General features: G+C 42.8%; 1 protein-coding gene across 2 annotated transcripts in view; it reads right to left on the reverse strand.

Moving 5' to 3' along the window:
• The window catches only part of LOC137475542 (signal recognition particle subunit SRP54), a 35,363-nt gene extending 30,233 nt beyond the window's left edge, over positions 1–5,130 (reverse strand). For both annotated transcript variants that reach the window (XM_068192922.1, XM_068192918.1), the window contains exons 1-3: positions 4,975–5,130; positions 1,402–1,510; positions 32–123 (exon numbers count right to left, since the gene is read on the reverse strand). In XM_068192922.1, coding sequence (XP_068049023.1) covers positions 32–123; positions 1,402–1,479 — 170 coding nt within the window. In that variant the 5' untranslated portion in view covers positions 1,480–1,510; positions 4,975–5,130. The remainder of the gene's footprint in view (positions 1–31; positions 124–1,401; positions 1,511–4,974) is intronic.
• Positions 5,131–15,366: the final 10,236 nt, after the last annotated feature.

The following is a 15,366-nucleotide window of genomic DNA, read 5'->3' on the forward strand; positions in this document are numbered from 1 at the left end:
AAGTTAAATGCATTTTGATTATTTCACTTACTTGACATTTTCTCTAAGTTGCTTCACAAGTTTGATATTAACATCAGCTTCCAGTAATGCTGTACATACTTCTTTTAACATAGCATTTAAAACCTTTGGAACATAAAAGAAAAATCAGAAAAATTGTTATACAATACACAGAGATTAACAAAATAAGAATGTGAAAGTCTGTGATATAACCATGGCTTCCACAAATTAAATGCATGTAGTCCTATCATTAAATTGACTGTCACAAAAAAAGAGTCTGTGCATTTCTTCCTATGTAAAAACAGTTTAAATCTGAAAGGGAAGGGCTCTCAACTGTAACAACTGCACACTATAGAACACTAACACAAAACACTTCCTACTGCATTATGGCCAACAGCTCATATGGCAGCAAGACTTCCTGAACTCCCCTCTGGGTACTCCTTAGAGAGTACACCAAAAAAATCTCAGATCACAACACCATTTCTGTAACAGTATTCCTTAGCTAAAGATGGACATCCTGCTACCTGCATTTTCAGAAACTGGACTGCTGCTCTGATTGTATGCCTTTTAGGCAAACAGGTGCCTCAGCCAGAAAACCTGTTTATTCTGAGTTTTCAAAGTCTTGAACAGAAAGTAACACCTGCATAAATGGCCTCATTTTCACATCTTGAGCTCTTAAAGGATAAAAGTTTCCATTGCTGAAAAAATTTAATTGGGCTGTATTTGATTCAATTAAGGATTTTTTGTCTCCCGGCAGAAGATACATTAAAACATTTTCTCTATGCGTCAGTTCTAACCCTACAGCTCTCAATGAGCCTATATTTTAGTTACCCTAAGCCACCCATCCTTCCACCTGCAAAGAATTTCTAGCAATCTATGTACTCAGAGACACTTTGAAACCATCACATTAGTTAGGAGTTCAATGCAAGGTGAAAAACTATGACCGAACACATTGAGTTCTAATTTCAAACTCTTACTTAGAGAAAATACAATACTTAGAGGCCACAATAAGCCAAACTAAAGTCCAGAACCACACACTGGTTTGACTATAAATGCAGCAAATACAACACATTCCTCACATTTCAGACAGCAAAGCTTACATTTGTTCTTCCACATTTGTTCTTAGGCACACACTGCCTCCACAGAACACTAATCTCCCTAAGTACAGCCACCAGGCTCAAGGACCTTTTGACCATGGGACCCACTATGTCTGAGGTGATGACCCATGTACAAATCTAGTTTTAAATTCTGGCAATACTGTTAGGGACTTAAAACCTTTAGTAGAAATTTTACTTGAAGGAAAAAAAAAGTCTAGGTAGCCCACTTCAAGCTTCTCATCAGCCTTTGAGATCTTTTCCTCAGAACTTCTCCAGTGCTAGTGCCATCACATTTGTACGCTAATACCTCTTCATTGATAATCGTGGCATTGCTCAATGAGCGCAAGGCTGAAGTTATTTTTCTTCCAAGATCTGCCAGAACCATTTTGGCGGCTTCAAGTACGACTCAGAAGGATCTGGAAAAAATTAAAGAATAAAATTTTAAACTAGTTGAAGTTATGCATTCACAAACTAATTATTCAAGTAACCTTTAGGTAAAAATCCTGCTTTGCATTCCAGAAAATGCACAAGTTTTACTTTTTAAAGTTATTTTAGGAAATATTGACCTGAAGTTAATTTTAGGCAATCCCATGGTCTACTTAAAAAGAGAGATACCACACTTCAATTAAGAAGGATTTCACTGTGTAGAATAAATTTGCACTGAATTCACCATGGAAAAAAAATAAACAAAACAGTCCAGATAGACTTCCAGAAAGAATGCCAACTGCTTTTTATCCTCTTATCAGCAATATGCTACATGACAGAACAAAATCAGGCAGAACAGCCTAGAAACTCTGCAAACTCTGTACGACCAGAAGCAAAATATTTTGCTAGCAAAATTCAACATTATTTATCAGTTGTATTTTATCCAGCTTTCATGAACCAAGCTGAATTTCCCATTTCAGTAACCATACAAACATACTTGCATTTAAATAAGCAAAATTCATATTGTAGTTTTTAATGGCTGTACTGGAAAAACAGACCATTTTTGCTCACTAGAAACACAAATCTCACATATAAGCCTAAAGCATACCACAACTTACACTTAGGAAACCATAAAAACTTAATTTCTGAAGGGTTCACATTCTAGTCAACATGCTAAACCACTCCACCCCCTATATTAGGTGGCAAGATATTCAGGAGAACACATGGTAGAATCAGCAACCTAAAATTCTGATTAAGGGCAAACCAAAACTCCTCTGAAGAGCAAAAATTTGCAACACCACAGCTACTGCTGAAATGGAGCACTTCAAATACTTCTTGTTTATCTTCCACTTTCATTGTTGCTTTCCTGTACTCAGCTGAAACTACTTCCTTGCTGATAGCCCAAATTGGAATCTCACATTTGAGCTCCTCCTTTCAGAACCAAAAGCTAAATTCTCAATAATGGGAGTCTCCGTAATCAAAACAGATGAGAGTTTAAGATATTTGGGACGTCCCCCTGCTCAAATGAGAAAAAAACAAAGAAGAAAGGACAGCCCATTTATTGAAACTAAGAATGCACCACTAGCTACATTCTGATTTTTTTTAAGAGAGAGGGCATCAATGTGCCTAACAAAGCAGCTTACTGTATACACACATTGAGATTTATCAGCTGCACAAACCCCAAAAAGCACAGTTTAAAATGTTTTAAAATGTTAATTTTTTTTTTTTTAAATTTATAAATAATAAAATATATATTCCAAAAGAGCTAAAACAAGGCACCCATGTAAGTCAACCTCCAGATTGCTTTGTCTAATTGAGACTTACTATTGTTACCAACCTGGTAGGTTAAACCAGCAACAAAACCCCAAAAACAACGGCCAATCTAACCCACCCTCCCTTGATACTAAGGTCACAACGCAGAACAAAGTCTCCAGGAGCTTAAGAAGATGTAGGATAAATAAACCCCGTGTAAGTACAGGATTTGGGTATGGCAAATGACACAAACGTATTTACACATTTCAGATTTAAGGTATATTGAATGTACAAGCAATGATATCCGGTACAATGCCATCTCAATATTAATCTCAAAAATTAGCCTATGTTTCCTAAGGAACTCTGCCAGCAGAGTATTTGCAAACTAGTACGCCAGCAGAAATTTATGTCCATTTTCTTACATTGCTGCAAGGGGACTTCTACATGTTATCTGAAGTGGTAAAACTCCAAGGTTTACTTAGAAGGCATACAAGTCATATTACTGCAGAATAATTCTAAAAAAGCATTATCATTAATAGGCTCTACCAAACAGTCTCAGCAAAACAGGTGTTCAAAACATTTTCCAGGTCATTTTCTGTGATAATCACAATGTGTAAGAAAAAACAAAGCCCCAAACCTTTAAAAATAGAGCTGCACCTCAGTGAACTTTGAGCTGCTAAAACACCAACCAATGACAAAACTTCACTATAACACTTAGACATATCAGCTAAGAAATCTGATAGGATGACCAACATAGAGAAGTCATGCGAATACTCATTTAAAATTAGTTTCCAGAGTTCTACACATCTCCAAATACAGAAGGTTAATTACATCCTAATAATGTTTCCTCTGCAGAATTCCAAAAGCTTCTTCCGACAGCCTCACAATAGGAATAATTTAAATCCTTTGCTAAGGAGAGGAGTTTAAGCATTTTCATATAAACTGCTCTTACTAGCACACTAAGAAACCATAAGTCATCAGAATTTCTAAGGGCTGTCAAGAACAGAAATTAAGAGAACTTTTGATACAGCCCATCCAAGTTGAGAGACACACAAGATGTTTTAGCAGGTAGCCAGTTTGGGCTGGCAGATAGCCAGAAGGGCATTAGCACTAACTGCACTGCAGAACGTGTGTGTGCTGAGCAGCCTTAGTTCTGGAGAGTTTACCTTGAATGCAGCAGCCCACAAACACACTGAGCAGGGCTAAACCCGGCTGGGCCCCAGGACACCGCCGGGCTGCTGGAGCAGGCCTGGTGCTGAGCAAGGCTGAGCTCTGCGCACTCCGAGCCCCCTGCACAGCAGCAGCCTGGGCACCTCCACACGGAGCTCCCAGGTGCTGCTGCAGTCCCAAGAGCTCTGTGCTGCAGCCATAAACGGGCATTCCAGGGAAAAAGGGGCAGCAGAAACAGTGGATATCTTACTATGGCATAGCAAACCAGCAGTGAAGCAATTCTGAGACGCACTGTGCACCCCCCCCAGCATAAATCTCCAACCAAATCCACCTAGCTAAACTAGCAATACTTTAACGTACAGGGTTTTGAAAAAAACATAGGCTTAACAGGTAACAGCAGTCTAAACAGCTGCTTTAAAAGAGAGCAACTGTTTAAAAAGATAACAAGCAAAACAAATACTTAGAAACGCGAAAATAAACTTGCATTACATGTACATATACATGGATTAAGACCAACTACAAGTCTAACACTCTAACAGAGAAGTGGCTGTTTCACAGCTGGGAATGCCTTGAGCTACTGCAGCTACGCTCAACCTCAGCTTACGAGTTTCCACCTTCTAAAATTACCCGGCTGACGTCGGGAAGGCGCCCCCAAGGCAGCAGCAGGGAACGGCTGTCTCCCTTATGGCCCAGTGCCCTCATTTTCACGTGAAAAAGGATGAGGGCAGAGCCCAGTATATGGACCCAGCCACTACTCTGCCCAGGACAGCGGGGGGACACCGGCCGGGCGAGTCCCGTCCCGGTGCTGCGGCCGGCAGCGGCTGGGTCCGGGAGGCCCAGAACTGCTCCCGCGGACCGAGGGCCCTGCCCGGGCTGCCGGAGGACAGACCGCCGCCTATCCCGGGGTCGGCAGGCGCCGGTGCCTCCTCCTTCCCCGCCGGGACCGGGCCGCGACCCCTCCACGTCACTGAAAACCGCCAAGGGTCGCGGTCCCGCTTTGCGGAGCAGCTACGGCGGCAGCGCGAGCACTCACCGGGAGCGCGGCGCGGGGCCCGCGGCGGAGCCGTGCCCAGCCCAGCCCAGCCCAGCCCTGCCCGCCGGGGCGAGGCCGCCCAGCGACACTCCGCTGGAAGCGCGAGGAGTCGCGGCCGCCGCCGACCAGGGAAACGTCAGCACTGGCCGTCGCCCCACAGGCCCCCGCTGGCTTCCGTTTCCGGGACGTGCGCGGGCCCGCTGCGCGGTTAAGGTGGCAGCGTGTGTGCGTGCCGTCCTCACGCCGCGCGGCACAGGCGGGAATTGCTCCGCGCCGCCTTAAGGCGGGGCGGGCGGGGCGGCCGCGGGCGGGGCAGGGAGGGCGGAGCTCCTCCCGCGCGGCCGCGCCGCCCGCAGGGGGCGGGGCCGGGCGCGGCGCCAAGCGGCAGCGCGAGCACGCGCCGAGAGAGGGCGCCGAAGGGCGGGGCCGAGCGTGCGTAAAGGGCCCCTTCCGGTCGGCGCCGCCCTCCCGCATGCGCGCGTGCGCCAGCGGGCGGGGCTTCTCCCGCGGCGCGCACGTGCGTGAGGCGGCGCGCGCGGCGCCCCCCCGCGGCGGCGGCGCGATGGAGCTGGAGGCGGCGCGGCGCGCGGTGCTGGCGGCCGTGCGGGGCACGCGCGCCGCCGACCTGCCGCGCCTGCTGCACTGGATGCGCACCTCCCGTAAGCGCCGCGCGGCGCCGCGCCCGCACCGCGCCCCTGGCTCGGCCCGCACCGCGCCCCTGGCTCGGCCCGCACCGCCTCGGCCGCGCCGGCGGGTCGGGCCCAGGGCGCCGTGCGGCAGCCACGGCCGCGGGAGGGGGAGCGGACCCTGGGCGAGGGGCAGCGTGCCCGGGCCGGGTCGCCGCCCCCTTCCGGGGGCACGCGGCTCTCGGGGTACCGGCCCGGCGGCTCAGCCGGGCTGCGGCGCTCGGCGAGGCAGGAGCAGAGCGCGGCCGGTGCCGCCCCCCCGCCCGGCTCCGGTCGGGGGTGGCCGCGCCGCGGCCGTCCCGGGTCCGGGCCGCGCTCGCCCGTCAGGGGCTGGCGCGCCGTGACACGGGTGCCGTGCCCGGGGCCCGCGGTGTCGCGGCGCGGGCGCGCCCGGCAGCGGAGCAGGACGGTTTTTTTGAGGTGACCCTCAAACCCCGCGGCGGCGCAGGTCGTGCGCAGCCGGCCCGCTCCTGCCGCGCCGAGACGGCTTTGGGTATTAGGCTTGTTTTGTCCAGCTTCACGCGTGTTCACAGCAGCCTTTCAGAAGTTTGGAAATAGCGATTTGAGCTAATTTACAAACGCTGCTTTCCGTACTTTATGTCCCCTTAAGTTAATATAGCTTTCTGTTTACTTCCTTGTTTATGCCTGGATGTAGTTTCGTCAGCGTGCTGGAGTCAAGCATTTTGTGGCAGATGAAGAAAGGAAATATGGGTCAGTGCAGAAGCTGTAAATTTGCAGCTGAGCCCAAAGGATGACACGGAAAACCTCAACATAGGCAGTGCGTTAAAGTTGTAGTCATGTAGTGCCATGCTGAATAAAGTCTAAACGCTGCTTAGTCTCAGGGGGCATGAGCATTTTTCCATTGCAGATAGGAATCTGAAAGACTCCTCCAATCTTGTGACCCAGTCTCAAGCATCCAGTATGTATGTGTCCTGTTTATTAATGATTGTCTCCTGGGATGGTAAACCTACCCTGATGATCATGTGTTAGGAGAAATTCATCATACCATGCAGTACTTCCTCAAGTCATGCCCTGCTTTGCTTGGGTTATGCATCTTGTTTGGGTCTTTGCTCCAGCATGTCCACTTTAGGCTGAAAACAACTTCCTAAGCCAACTCACAGGGACCGTGGCACAAAGGCCAGCTCTGACACCAGGAAGTTGTCCAGTTGTCTAGGTACTTGGAGCTGCAAACTCACGCACTGTTGCCCTGTGGTTTGTGGCTCCCGCAGTCACTCAGATGGAGAGACGGGACAGATCCTTCTCAGGTGGAGCAGGCCCTCTGCTGGATTTATGGAAGAGAACCAGCTGGGAACAGCCTTTACTGTCCGTGACAGGCATGCAGCCCTCCCACCCAAACGGGTTCTTTCTTAGGAGAGACATTGCCAAATGTTGCAGAGCATCTGGGAGTCAGCCTTCATGACGAGAGCAGAAAACGGGCCTCCCTAGAACTTGAAGGCTGAATTTTGACTGAAGTAGTTAGTGTTAATTGCAATTAAGCATTCTTGTTTTCTGTGTGTGTATGTACATGTACATATGTGCATGTATATAGCTACACATGCATATGTCTGCATGTGTGTATAGACATACTGCTAGAGCAATCTGCTATAAGCAATACTGCAGCCTTCCATTTTTGAGATCTTGTCTGGACACTTCCTAAACAATGCTTGAGTTACTGTAAATAATCTTGTCAGAAATGGTTTTCTTCTATCCCATATGCTCTAATATAGAAAATCTCATTGAATTTCACATGCAATCATTCATATTGATTATTCACTTAACATAAATCATCGCAGCTCCTATGCACTGTATTAGTTCATGCGGTGTGCATATATGGCTTTCTCAGCTTCCTGACCCCTTTACAAATACAGTAAAGCACATGGGAGCTTACTAGTGAAACTTGAAAATGCTGAACTTTTTCAGTTAGGAAACTAATACTTACTATTTTCGCTGTTTCAAATCTATGATCGTGTTTTACTTCTGCCATAGGAGTTTTTAGCCAGTGTTTTAACATAGTTTATGTAGACTCCAAAATCCTTTGTCAGTGAATACATTTTAATATTTTTTTTAATGTTACAACTTCCAAAACTTACCATAGATGGTTTCTTTGAAAGATAATGTGCTGTGGTTACTAGCCTTTATTAGATTATGATCTCTCAAATATTTTTTCTGAATTTTAATTATCTAGCTTTTTGCCTAGGTCTTTGAATGAAAGGATACATACATTCTTGTCTCATATTTGCTCTTCATAATTAAGATACAACCTGAAGAGTAGATTAGGGTCCAAATTTTGAACTACTTTGTGTGTGGTACATCTGAGCAATCTTTGTCCTATTTTTTTACTGTTTGCATCAATAATGATTACTGCTGCTTCACTATGTGCATCAGCTTTAAACATAATTAGCTTTACAGTTGCCATTCAATGGCTTTTCAGCTCATATGCTGCAGATCAGAGAATAGAGTGGACAGGGCAATCAGGATCAAGCAGCTGAAGTAATGAATGTAATTTCATCTCTGTAGTCTCTTTGTCAGGCCATCTTCAGAATCTTTCTTGATTTAGGATTCTTTTCTTACAGGCTTGTGCTCTGACAATATTTCATGCTAATTTTCTCTTTCCAAAAAATGCTCATTGTTAATATCCTGGCTGAATGCTATTAATTAATATTCTGAGAAATCAAGTTGTACTTTAGTCATCTGCATCCTTGGCATTTGCTTACATTTTGTGATTGTATTTTATGAAGTGCTGATGCAGTATAGAAGTATAGGCAACCATATTGGTTCCAAGGTGTGTCATTTAGAATGTGTGACTTAGGCTAATCTTATTTCCCTGATTGCCACATTTGTGGAGACATTTAGAGCCTGTAGAATCTAGCCTCATGCTAATGCTTGTAGAAGTTGCCAGGGAAAAATACCAATGTTTACCTAGTTCTTGTGTCTCTCAAGGTGCTGCAGTCTCCCGCTCTAACATACATATATGTTTACATGTAAATATGTGGTAAAAGAGTGGAAATTAGAAAGCTTTATGCCTACGTGTAAAAACGTTTAATTGTTAAACAATCAAGATATGTTTCACTACCTCTTTGGGTCATTAATCTCTTCCTGTTTTTCTAATCTCCTTTGTTTGAATGGCTATGTCCTGCTTTATTTCTAGCTTTCACCCTGATGAGTACAGGACTAGAGTACAAGATCAGTATCTGTACCTTACTGGTTTTATTTTCTTGCAGCATTGGACAGTAAGTAAGCAGAGGCAATTGTCCTGCAGGTCACATTCCTTTAGCTTTTTTGCATTTTCCTCAGAGATGCAAATATTTAGTGTGATGTCCCCAGCATAGCACTCCTGATGATGCTTCTCTTAGTATTGTTTCTCTGAGCTGCTTCTGTGGCTGCATACTGGCAGTAACTTTTATTGTGGCTTTTTTCTTTTCTCCCTCAGAATTGTTGCATTTGAACAATTATACTGCCCATTTTAATACCTAGATAGTCCTGTGATAGTTAATAGTGCTTGGACAGAGGATAGGGAGGAGCTGGTAGAGGCTTCTGCTGCTGTACCCTGAATACAGCTAGGGTATGTGGTGTTCTCTCTATGCATAAAGAGCATTGTTTTATGGGAGATGTAAAAAGTTACCAGATCTCTCTGCCACACAGTAGTAAAAGCCTAGTCTTTGGCGATACAAATGCAAGAAGGAAACAAACCTCTGATGAACAAAATAAAAAAAAGTAGTAGGGATGGGGAGATAATATTCTGAATGAAAACTAGGATGAGATAAATGGAAACAAAAATGGTATCCCCACAGACAAACTGTTTTTCTGTGGGATGTCAGTTCCCTGCCTTCTCTTCCTGTATCCCATTCCTGTTTCTGTCAAGATGTTGAGCTTATACTTTTACCTCCAGCTGAGGAGAACTGGGCATGATTCCAGCGTTAGCTGGAGTCAGGCTTTTTCCTTCTTCACAGCTCTCTGAATTAAAGTGTACGTGCATCCTTAGAGTAAAGTCCTGCATAAGGTGGTTGACCTTTAGGGTTAGTGTTGTTGCAAAGATTATTTATTACTGTAACTTAGTTGGTGTTTTCTGACTCACACACTGAAGGCATGAAATGTTACTGACAAACTTCCATGGAAGATACAAATTGATGTATAGTAAAGTGAGTTATCTTGCCCAAACTAAAGCCTTACATATTTTGAACTGAAAGAGCATTGAACATGTTCTCACTCCAATGATTTTTGACTAACCTTCCTTAGTAATTATGGGAATGTAAGTGAATGAAATATTCTATTCTTTTTTTTTTTTTTTCTATTTGTTTTTTTTTTTCTTATGAATGTGGGGTTTTTTGTTCTGAAAATTTTGGAAATTTTGCATCTTTATGTGTGATGGAAGAAGACGTTACTGTTTTAAAGCAGCTGCTTAGCAACACTGCTTGGCTGTTTCACAATCAGCCAGCCCTTCCCACACACTGCAGTGAAATGTACGTCATTTCACGGTGACTTGCATTCCAGCTTTTCTTTTGAGTTTGTCTTAGATCTTAAAGAAAATTAAATAGTAAGAGTTGGAAAAAAAGAACAGGAACCTTTGGTGTCTTAACTTTTTTATAATGGGATGATTAATGCTTTAATATCCTTTTGCAATAACCATGTTCCAGAAGTTCCGGCTAAGAAAACCTGGGTGAAGCCCAAGAGCTAATTCAAACCACTTGGGGAACCCCCCTGACGATCCCCCTCAGCTGGGTCCCAGCATTTGATGTGTGGCTGGGGCATATTCCCACGTGAATCTCCACTGCCCAGATTTCTAAAATTTTCAGTAGCAGAAAAGGTTGCATTTGGTAAGAATGAATGCTGGAGGAGATAACCAGTGAATTGACCAAGCTATCTGTTTACATGAGCAGCAACACAGGAATCAGGGGAAGTTAATACAGGAATCTGAATCTTGAGTTTGAAATTGAAGTCACCAAACCACTCTAGCTACTGGCAACTACTGAATGCTTTTGCTGTACTTGGCGTTTAAATGCAGATTACACAGCCTGTCTCTCAGTCAATGTCAGTGAAGCACAGATAAGGTGATAAGACCCTTTATGCTTCTTGTGTTCTATCATGAGGTCTAAGATTGAAATATTTTTCCATCAGGGCTAAAACTTACTGTTGTGATACTGACTTCTAAGTTTTTTTCAGTTTATGTAACAGTGTAATAAAACACTTCTACAAACTTTTTCCAATCTATGCATTTCCTGAGAAACTTAAATATGATGCTGAGATTTCAAAGTGATACACTGGTCTGAATTGCTGATTGTTCCTACAGTACTCAAAATATTCAATATCAAGATAGTAATTGAATAATACTCATAACAGAAATTGAATAATAATCATTGCAAATATTCTAATTTAAGGATAAACAACATATAATGAAGTATAAATTAATTTTTTTGTGGATTCACTTGTACTGGGAGCAAACCAGCTTTTTAAGAGGTTGGTGCTCAATTTAGTCTTGTGACTTGAAAGTTGAGGGCAGTCAGTGCTGTAAATTCAGGCTTTTAACAGGCAGTGAGGGAAGAGTATCTGATAAAATAAACCTAACTGATTATGGAGGATGTGCTACTTTAGTACAGTGTTCTGAATGCAGAGAAGAATTTTCTCATCATACTCTTAGGAGCAGAACAAGTGTGTCCAGCATTTTCTATCATGTACTTTATTATCAAGGAATTAGCATGTTCTCCAATAGGTAAAGTTATCAGATGATAATTTTCACAAGACAAGAAGAGGAAACAGAATTAGGAAAAACCTGATTCTTTAAATATTTCCTTTCAGTCTGCAGATGGAAGTAAAGTGGAATGAGTATCTTTAAAAAGGATGAAATTGTGTGTTTCTGGAATGGGACAAGTACACTATGTGTTTTTGTGTTTGTGTGTATATGAAAAAGTAATTTAGTACAAGGCTTCATGTCCAAATTTGTAGAAGTGATTTATTCAAGTAAAATATCCTTTCAGAAGAGCTAAAAATAGCATTGCATTTTCACATTAACATTTATTTGTCAAAATGATACCATACCAAAAATCTTTTCCACTATTCTGTTTGATAAACTAAAATGGGATCTTACCTATAATTGGATGAATCATCAACTTTGGGAATTGGCATTAATTTCTTTTATTGTGACAAGTGATGCTGGTGTGAGAGAAGTCTCAGGGATACCAAATACTTCCAACTTGTTAGTCATTGAAATGTAATAATGGTGGGGAAAACTAGGGATTGTAAAACAGGTATGAGACTTCACTTGTTTAAAATTTAACTTCAAAGCTTCTTTCAATTAACCAATGTAAAAGACTTAAGCTAATAAAATAAACTCTAGTTATATTTCTGCTGGAAAAAGCCATTTTCTACCAATAACTATGTATGCTTTGGGACAGAAACGTTAGTTAGAGTTCTTGAGGTACTTGATATACTGATGCCACATCTTGCTTCTCCAATTGTTTAGCCAAAAAGGGCAATACTAAAGTTATAGGGTTATAGTGATTCTTCCTCGACTTGGTTGTCCAGTATTGTTAAAACATGCTGAATTACCAAATTAACCTCATATTAAGTAACACGGCTGTTAATATTTGTTTTTGTCTTCAGTGAGTCAGAGTATATATCTAGAAGACCATAAGGTGCTTGCTGCTATAGTTGCCTTTGCCAAATCCTCTTCTTTCCTCTCCTTCAGTGACATGTAATCTTCTGTTGTCACTTGGAAATCGCACATTGCTTTGTCTTCGGTCCTGTATTTTGCAGCGCCAGGGCGTTCAGATGTTGGTGTAGCGGTGCTCTCTATCTGGTATGAGGCTTTGTGATGTTTTCTTAGCTTCTGTAGAAAGGCTGACTAGCACCTGGGTGATAATGAGGCTTTTTGCAACGTGTTAATTAAATTTTATAAATGCATGTTGAGTAAATCCAGTGGAACCGGTTTTTGAAGTAAAATACAAACACTACACACTCAGACTTCCTCCATAAACAAATGATTGTGATTCATCTTGCAGTGTTTCATGAACTGTATGTTTCTTTCCTGGTTAGTTGTCTGCACAATGAACACAGGTTGGCTTGCACACTCTCCATTTCATGTTGTATACATTTCATGTATGTGACAGGTACTAAAATTATATATAGAATAGTCTTCTATTTTTGTTTCTTCTTTGAAGATTCCTTTTAAGGTGATGCTGAGATTCTCAAGAGCGAACAATTTGTTAAACATGAGAGTGGAGTTGATAAAACTGTACCAGCAGAGGTGCTTATTTTCATATTTGGCACTGGTGTTTCCTACTTGATGGCAATCTACAAATATTTACATACTGCAAAAGTGAATGAGTGACTGTGGTAGCTGTTGCCGTTTCTTGCTTTGACAGGAAGGAGTTGACTCTCCGTGTCAGAGATCAGTCACAGACTATACACACAGGTGTGGAGTGCTGCACACACAGCTTCTGCTCCAGCTGCCATTTTGTCATCTCAGATGAAGTCTGTTCAGACCTCCTTCTCCTTTTTTGTTCCTGCTTATTGTGCTTTAGAGTATTAACTGATAGTTAGAAAGGAGCATTTCCATTTTTCATTCATTTTTCAGGGTCAGTGTTTCAACAGTTTTTTCTTTGAGCTGCATATGTGTTGTCCTTAGGACTTGTTTTGTACAGAGCATACAAGAACTCGCGTGTGTCATACTTTGTTTCGCAAGGAGAGACCAGAGGGCCCTATGCAAGGTGGTCAGTGTTGTGACAGGTACTGCCCAGATTGAACTCAGGGCAGGGAAGGGATATTCTGGGTTAGAGGAAGATGGATGTGCTGCCTGTGTGTCAATGAGGGCGTGTGTTTCTCTTCTGTGGAGCTGGAACACTGACTAGTTTGGAGAGCTATCCATCACTAATGTTGGCCAGGAAAGGTCACCCAGGCCATGAGGGAGCAGATCCTGTTGACGCACTAGATCTGGGAGGAAGAGAGCTGAAGTTCTGTATTTGCGGTGTGATGTGGCTGGCCTGGTGGTCTAGGAACACTTCCTGCATTTCATTAAATGCTATATATGAATTTGATACTCTTAACAGGCGCTGTAACAGCTGGATGAGCTCTCTTGCATAGTAATAGTATTGTTTTAAAGCAAGTGCCAGATGTAGAGGCTTATTGCCCACAGGCACTGATCTGTTCAGCTGCTAATATCAGCTTTCTACTCTCTTGTTCTGTCTGTAGCACGATTTTTCCCCTTGCTCCCTCAGATGTTATCTGCTTCAGCAAACTGGTGCCTTGGCACTCTTGAGGGCATGTTGTGGTGCTGATGGTCTCAGTTAAGCTACAGTTAGATTTGCCCACCTTCCCTTCGCATGATGTCTGGGTTTACTTCTGTGCTGTGTCACATCCATAGAAATCTTCCCTGAGCTGGTTGGAAAAATCACTGTGCTTCTGGGATGTTCATAACAAATCTGCAAATTGTTGGATGGGCTGTGAGTTTAACAGGATGGGTGCTCATTAGAGGTTTCAAATTAACATGCTGACAAGCTGGAGCTGCTGCATTGCACCTGTTGTGTTGGTGTTTATGCTGTTGCAGCTGCTGCCTCTATCTTTGTTCCTCGCTGCAAAGTGTGCATCTTTTTAGGAGCTGAAGTTCTGGAGAATCTAACTGTAAGCACTTTGGAGAAGTGAATTGCCTTCCTGAAGTATAACAACCACCAACGGTAATGGCCCAACAGGGCTTTGGAGCATTACTACTGTACATTTAATAAATGATAAACCAAATATATCTTAGAGGAATACAGATAATTTAAATTTTCTGCTGCTTACTACAGGGGATTCAGGATTATCTGTTTGGGTCCATTTTCAGATGTGTTGAAAGAACCATTTATATTTGCAGTCTAAAGAAGAGAGCCTTTTGCACCAATGAATGATGGTTTCTTTAGTCATATTGTTCTCACTACAGTGCTTAAGTAAAAAGCATTTCAGAAGCATTTCATAGTTTAAATGTTTGCAGGTTTCTGATTCCTATACTAGCTTTAAAATTTCTCACTCTTTCTAGCATTTCCTGTGTCCCACAGGAAAGATTAAATATATTAGCATAGAGAAACTTGTAGTGTGTTCTGTAGATTTATTTTGAACCTGTTTGCCATCAAGATTTTCTGTATTACTGTTCCCACCTGGAACAGCAATGCTAACAAACATTGCCTTTTTTTAAAACACCTGTAAAAGCTGTCAGATTTTCTTTTTGTGAGTGATGCACGTACACATAAAAAGCACAGTCACTGCCCAACATGTTGGCATTCTATAAAAAGAAGCAAACCAGAAGGGGTGGAGAAGAGGGGACATACATGTCTGGTTTTAGATGACATGCAATAGATGGGTTTGGTATATTTTTTTCAGGATAAGGTTAGTGGTTGCTTTTTGTTGGTGGTGGTTGCCTTTTACAGGTTTGTAGCTTTGACCTGAGATGTGCCTTTGTTTAGAACCAGTTCAGCATCCTCAAAGCAGTGAGATGTCCAGACAAAAGGGAATTTCATCTAGTCCTTCTTTTGAGGAAAACATAGAGTACAAGGAAAACAAGAAAAAAGAGTACAGGCATACAGAGATCTTGTGCTGAATGCCACTTAGGAACATCATACTCTTAACATGAAATTGGGGGATATAAGGAGGATGTTGGCTGCAAGATGTGAAAACTCTGGTCAGAGCAAGTAAATCTTTAGCTGGAGTGTCTGGTTCTCAATACTGCAGGTCAGAAAGGATG

The sequence above is a fragment of the Anomalospiza imberbis genome, chromosome 6 (genome assembly GCF_031753505.1).
Source record: "Anomalospiza imberbis isolate Cuckoo-Finch-1a 21T00152 chromosome 6, ASM3175350v1, whole genome shotgun sequence".
Lineage (NCBI taxonomy): Eukaryota > Metazoa > Chordata > Aves > Passeriformes > Viduidae > Anomalospiza > Anomalospiza imberbis.